Source organism: Nelumbo nucifera, chromosome 3 (assembly GCF_055504915.1).
Source record: "Nelumbo nucifera cultivar China Antique chromosome 3, China Antique-T2T, whole genome shotgun sequence".
In the NCBI taxonomy this organism is placed as follows: domain Eukaryota; kingdom Viridiplantae; phylum Streptophyta; class Magnoliopsida; order Proteales; family Nelumbonaceae; genus Nelumbo; species Nelumbo nucifera.
In genome coordinates, this window is record NC_142651.1 from 49,271,659 (window position 1) to 49,278,808 (window position 7,150).

Genomic DNA, 7,150 nt, shown 5'->3' on the forward strand with positions numbered 1-7,150 from the left:
ATCGTTTTAAAAGGATTAATTCTTGATGTTTTAACATCTTGAGGCAAGGTATACAGATTTTGCCTAAAGGTATGAGGCCTAGCTTGAGGTGTAAAAAGAATTCTTAGTTTTTCTTCGAATAAAAATGAAAAATCAATAAGGGAAATCAAGTTCTATTAGTTTCTTTTAGTGTTTTAGGAAAGTCAATGCAGAAAAGGCCAATCAGGTTCTTATTTTCCCCTGATATATCAAATGAATTTTCTTATTATTCTATATCTAACATCCCAAGTGTGTTATTCTCATTCCTTTTCTTAATGGATTTAGTTTCTTTTTCTGCATATAGCCATAGGTCAAATTAACTAAGTTATTTTCTTTCTTCTAAACTGTTGAATTACCATCAATCTAATATCCAATTTCATATATGATCCTTTATATGTTTCTTTTCTTATAAATTGATCATTTGAATTATTTGAGAACTTTGCATTTTGACACGTTTTTTTTTGGGTAATCAAGCATTTTGAGACATGAGAGGTAAAATGTTTATAATTATTAGTTGATCGGTTATTATTTTATTTAATGCTGAACCAGTGCAGCTTATTGCTTATAAACCTTAATTAATGTTATTTTTATCAGTTTATAAATTTTAATTAATTGTTCTTAAGATTTGAGGGTTATGTATGACAACACCTTACCTTTTTATGCCATTACACTTCAATTATGACTTTAACCTGTCAAAACCTTACTCAAAAATTAGCTTTTTGGGCATTACACCTCAACTACACCTTTAGCCCTAGTGGCAGTTGGAGACAAGGAATGACCATTTCAATCCCACACATGATATGAGTGAAAGTGGAATTGGAATCCTTCCCACACCCACAATCCAAACATTGCCTCTTAGATTGTTCATAGCTTATAGGTCCCTAGACCGTTGGTGCTCAGGCATGGTTCACGTTCACAGTCCACCCCATGGCCCATGCCCATGCTGTATGCATGAACCTCTTCGACGGGCAAAAACAAACTGTTCTCATATTTCGTTCTCAGTACTTGTCAAATCATGATAGAGTGAAGAGATGCAGGGTGACAAAATACATCAATTTGCTCAGCCAGGCCCATATTATATCCAGAACAGAGACTAATAGAAGATATCCCCAGAACCAATGGCCTCTGACAGATCCAAGAAACGCAAGAAACATCATCCCTGGGGAATCATGGAGACAAATGGGAACTTTTCAGAAGGCCGCACACATGGGATTACCATAAAATAAACCGGTTAAACTAAAGTAGGAATATGAAACAAAAAGAGATGAAAACAGAGTTGGGAATAAAGAAGTTGTCGGTCCATGTAAACAAGTCGTAAAAGCCAAAGGTGCCCTTTTTGAACGGCAACTTTGCTTCCACATCTGTAGCATCATCTCCACCGAAAAAAAGGGTGATAATTTAAATGAATAAAATATCCAGTCCACTCCTCTTTTCCTTTTACTAATAGACTAGTAGTACTTTTGACCATAGATGATGCTGACAGTTTAGACTAGAGTAATGAGTAATGACCATTGGGACCGGTCTGGAGACTCTGGACCGGACAGATTCAATAGTGTGGGCGGTCGGGCCACCATAAATTTGTTTCATAGAAGCAGACAGCTATCATGCTACTACTATTAAGATAAGAGCTCTTATTATATATATATATATATATATATATATATATATATATATATATATTATATATATATATATATTTGAGTAAATAACTAACAGAAAATTTACATCATATATCACAATTCACACAGGCCGCTGCAACAAGTCCTTGCAAATTGAGGGAAGAGTAAGACAATACATTTCTTTTTTTTTATCTCAGAAAACAAAAAAAAAGGAAATAAACTTAATTTTTTTCCCTCCTTAAATTAGCAAAATCATCAAAGGGAGACTCATGATTGGACTGTAATGTCCACATTCCTCTGCTCAGTAATCTTGGGAGGAACAGACTTGGCTGTGTCCCTTACCTGTTTGGTCCCATTTTTAACTTTGCCACTGCTGATTGCATTTTTACAGCTGATCTGGCATTTGTTGTTGTTACTACTATCAGCAGCAGCAGTAGTAGCAGCAGCTGTATTTTCTCTGCAACTACCAAGACTGTGACGAGTAGTTCGGCCGCAAATTCTTTCTCCCTGCGATGAATTGACTGCATCATTGCAGCTCTTCCGACGGCCTAGCTTTGGTGATTTTGCGCGAGTTGGAGGCGGCTGGCATTCATAAATGAAAATAATGTTTGTGGTTCTCCTCTAATGAAAATGATTAGCATGCTTGCAGCTTAGAAGGCAGAGCAAGGAAGATGTATGCATTACCTTCTTAAGTTCAACCTTAGGTGGTGGTCCCTCGTGGTAAAAGCTTGGCATTGGGTTTGCTTTGAACATCAAACTCTTCCTAAGTTGCTTTAGAGCCGCCTCTCGCTCCTCCTGGATAGATCAAAATTGATGGAGAACAGAAGCGGCAAATTTGGACAGCAGATTTGCTTATAGTAAAACAACCAACAAGAAATGATACTAGACTGTGCTACAGATGCACGTGATAATCATATAGTTCTGTTTGTCACCATTGATGTTTCTACCTGAAACGTACGTTTTGGGTTTATCACTACAAATTGGTAAGAGATGTGTTGTCACATCACATGTGAGAGTTACTTCAGCTCATGGTTTTTAAAAACGAAATGGTGACCGAACCGGTCAGGGGTCCGGTTACCGGTTCAAACAGTCCGACCATTTGACCCGACAGCCGGCCCATCCTGACAAAAAAAATAAAAATTTTAAAAAATTGGAAAACGATCAAAACCGTTTGAACAGTTAACCGGCCGGTTCAGCGGTTTGCTGACCAAAATCAACGGTTTTGGAGGAAAAAGCGATTTTGGAGGAAAACAGAACCGGTCACCGGTTCCCAGTTTTTCCGGTCCGGTTTTGAAAACAGTGTTTCAGCTAGAATAATTAGACTACCCCCTGGAGCAAGAAACATCGATGTTTCTAGAAACAGTCTCTCAGACATGCATTTTTAAGTTGTGCCTATTTCAACCATAAATAACCTCAAATAATAATTATATGCCAATTTATATTGATCAACCCAAAACGTTTCAGGTAGAAACAACAGCGATATAATTGTCATGCATAATGTTTTTTCGCTTCTAAGTTGTCATGTGTAATGTCTTGACAGGTTTAAAGCCTACAGCGCAAAAATGTAACTATATCAATGTTTTTTTTGGTGAAACATTTGCAGTTATGTATTAATTCAAAATCATTTCTTCTACAGTGTCCAACAACCCACATGTTTCATGCACTCCCTTTTGCACATGACCTATAATTAACTATCACATATGCTTACCACCAAACCCATATCCATGTTTGTAGATTCAAGAAGATATGTGGTACCTGGCATCCATGTCAAAATGCAGAACTTATGTCTGATCCACATAATTCTTATTATGTTACCCAAAAAGCTCCCCAGAGATAATGGATGTTAAATCCACGCATTTTCTGTTTGTATATTCATCTACACTAATGCTTAAGAAAAACTAAAGTACCTTGGTCCTAGCTTCACACTGGGTTCTCTCTGCCTCCAGAGCTTGGTGTTTCTCCTCTAGCTTTGAGTAAAACTGGAAGATCAAAGAAAAATAATAATTGTGAAGGAAACCACCAAAACGTTAAGTTTGGGACAAAACAAAAGTTTGCCAACTAAATTACCTCCTTCCGTTTCTCTGCACGTTCAGTGCAGTGGAATCTAGGAGCTGATGGAATGGTTGCCCTGGATTTTAACGTTCGCACAGATGCTGCAGTCCTGGTCCTACCAATGGCTAAGGACAAACTGTAATTTCAAACAAGTAAAGAACAAGGGAAAAAATATTTGTTTGAACTCAATGGATACGAAGAAGCAATAGAGCAAGCATCTTCTTCATCAACATGCTTTTTATTATTAGGTTGCAGTGGCTTCCTTGATACCAAAGATGTGCTAGGCATAGGCTGCATGAAATTGAAACTTGAGATGGGAAGTTAAATAAAATCCGCATCTAGTTAGAAGTAACTGATAAATGATTCTCAATTCGTTCAGTAGTTCTGGTTTCCAACAGCCTGTGCATGGTAAGGTCAGACAAGCAGCTGACTGAACCATTATAAGATTCATTTTGGATGTCAAAACCAAAGTAACTGAAGACTGACTATGTAAAACAGTGGAAACAGATATATAACTTGGGTGTCAGCAACTTCCTTTGTACCGGCTCTCTTATCCCAGCTTTGGGAGGAGTTTTTGCCTAAAATTTAATAAATTCTTCAGTAATGCTACTGATTAAAAAAAAAGCTAACTCAAGACTCCTGCAGCAACTAGGTAGAAAGGATTAATTCAGTGAAGCAAACATGGAGAACATACTAATGCTTATGAAGAAAGAGATGCCAACATCCAAGAGAAAAGAAAACATGAAGGTCATAACCCATTACAAGTTCCTATAAACGTACATGATGCATACTACCAACGCTACTAGCAGAAAGGAAGAAACAAAAGCATGGTAAACCAGGAATAGACAATAAAAAGAAAATAGTAAAAGCAAAAGTTAGTATGATTATCATAACGAAGAACTCGACTGGTAATTATTGACGGGTTAACTCCACTTTTATAATGCTTCATCAGCACATACATATTAGAGTGAAATGGAAAAGAAAATAATGGTCACCAATCAAACAATCATGACTTCAAAACCAAAACCATCACCTGAGGCTTCTTCACAGTATTAGGGGATTTCAAATTGTTAGCATTGGGTGGTTTGCTTGTGCCACCAGAGCCACCTTCAGCCTCAACAGGCCGACTACCATATGAAGCACGCTTATCATTTGACAGAGCAAATGGCTGAGGAGGAGTGGTACAGTTTTGCCGAGAATTCCCAACAGCAGCAGACTTTGTTCCCAGTTTAACAGGTGAACTCAACTTTTTAGGATTCATTGCCTTCTGCAATTCAGGTTTCACTGTTTCCTCACCAGGCAAGCCAACCTCAAAATCTGTGCTTTTAACATAAAGAACATCTTGTTTCTCCTTGTGACCACTTTCAGTTTGTTGGAGCCCAGTGATCTCAACTGAGCTTTCTGTAGTGTATTCCTTAACTTCATACTTTTTTAATTCAGTCTTCTCTTCTAGAATTAAGGATTCTGCATCCCCCTTAACATGCTCAACGGACTCTTTGAGATCATGATTCCTAGGAATATCACCATCATCCGAATCATGTGCATCCCCATTTGAATAAACTATGACAGGATCTTGCTCTTTCTCCGTACAAATTTCTTTAACTTCTCTCCCCATTTGCACTGCCAAAAGTTAAACAACAGAACTCAGCTTGAACTCATTTTTATTGCGGGGGAGTGGGTTGGTTGGAACTTAATAACTTTGGAATTACTATTTCTGATGAAATAACATGAACAAGCAACAAAAAGATGAGGACAACTATGAGTACCAAAATCATTATTAAACTTCTATCTATTAAGTAATAGAGATTTGGTTCTGCCAATATGTTTGAGAGAATAATTAAAGGTGAAGTCATGGAACAGAAGAGAGGCACTTGCAATGCGTGAATTAATTAATAAATAGGACTTCTGAAGAAAGCTTGGAATAAAATGATCTCACGGTCTTGTCTTTCATTCCATTTGAAAACAGAACTTCAGTATCTAAGTCGGGGTCATTTCTGGTTGTTGATATGGAAACAATGTCACTAATTTATAAGCAAACGTTTTTTTCTTTTTTTGAAAAACAAACTGAATTCCAGTTTTTCTTGATAACCAAAAACGAGTCAATTTAAGTGAATATTTTGGATTCCGGTGCTGTTAAAACTGAAGTGAAATGTTTTCGTTAAATGTAACATTCAGAAACCCCATAAACGTTTATAATTAGCTGCTCCAAATAAATAGATTCAGGAAAATTTCAACAGAAAACATAAAATATGTACCAAGTCAAAGACAAAGAAAAAAAAAAAAACAAAATGCTGCTCCCCCCAAACCAGAAACAGAATGTAGAAGAAGCATTCTTTTCCTTACATAGATTTGAATACAAGTATGGGAAGTGTATGTGTAGAAAAATTGCTAATTTTGTCCCTGCTCCCATTAATAACTAATTGAAGTCAGACACAAAAGGAAAGTCGCTCGTTTTCAAACCCATTTGGAGAAAAAAAATGGAAGAAAAGAAGCAAACAAAAGAAAAATAATGTCTCTTCCCATCGACTTGTGAAGAGATACAGAAAAAAAGATAAATCTAAAATGAGAAACGGAAAACACTGCTCCACCATTTTAAGATAAAAGTGAGAAAGAGAGCAAAAATGCACCACATGCAAGCAAATCTCCTGTTTCTCCACTAGATTCATAGAAAACTATACAAGAAAACAAAGCAAATAGGAACAAAATTCACTCATTGTGCAACAAACGGCCCAAATAACCACAAACAAAACGAATGCACGCAAATGACACTGAAATGTGCATGAAAGAACAACAAAACAAATCAAGCAAATGCAAAATCTCCTACTTTCATCGGATTTTAGCATAGAAAGCAATGAATCAGATCAAAACAGACAAAAACCAACTGATTCACAGATCAATTATCAGAAAACCTTCAAAACGGCACAAAACAAAATCAATCCTCAGCTCCTCTACTCTTCGAACCGCACAACTTGCATTCACGAAATCAACTAGATGGACGACAACAAAAATATCAGGAAAAAGAGAGAGAAAATGCAGGAGGTGTCTTACAGTTCTTCTCCGATCTGAGATCTCTCCTTCCTGGAGCTTCTGTAAGCGTAAAGTGACGCAGCAACAGCCCCTTCTTCCTTCTCGAGCTCTGTCCGTCAGTCGCGGTAGTGTGATACTGTCCGTGTCTGGTATTTATACATCTAGCACGACCAGTGTGACAGTGTCAGCTTTTAACGGCGTCAATAACGCCGTAATTCGAAAACCCTAAAAGTCCGTCTTCTCCGTTAAATTTTGAGTTTCTTTCCGCCATAGATGTCGTCGGTTCGAATCTTGTCCGTTTACTTTTCCACGAAATTACATATAAAGCCTCACCTCTACCGCTTGTCGGAGATGCGTAAACGACAAATTAGTTTAAATGTCGATATTACCCTTTCAGGTTAATCCTTTTTATTTTTTCCATAAAAAACGTCCCA

The 7,150-nt window shown here is 37.2% G+C and overlaps 1 protein-coding gene across 2 annotated transcripts; it reads right to left on the reverse strand.

Annotated features, from left to right (window-relative positions):
- Positions 1-672: 672 nt before the first annotated feature.
- On the reverse strand, positions 673-6,871 carry LOC104609529 (protein WVD2-like 3). 2 transcript variants are annotated; one of them, XM_010275858.3, is made up of 8 exons: positions 6,738-6,871; positions 4,723-5,309; positions 3,886-3,980; positions 3,705-3,804; positions 3,545-3,616; positions 2,322-2,432; positions 1,980-2,219; positions 673-1,177 (listed from the first exon to the last, which is right to left on the reverse strand). In XM_010275858.3, the coding sequence occupies exons 2-8, from the start codon at positions 5,302-5,304 to the stop codon at positions 1,172-1,174; spliced, it is 1,206 nt and encodes a 401-aa protein (XP_010274160.1). In that variant the 5' UTR covers positions 5,305-5,309; positions 6,738-6,871; the 3' UTR covers positions 673-1,171. The 2 variants fall into 2 exon arrangements, with proteins under 2 accessions (XP_010274160.1, XP_088756403.1); XM_088900277.1 differs by lacking the exon at positions 673-1,177 and having other exon boundaries at positions 1,732-2,219.
- Positions 6,872-7,150: the final 279 nt, after the last annotated feature.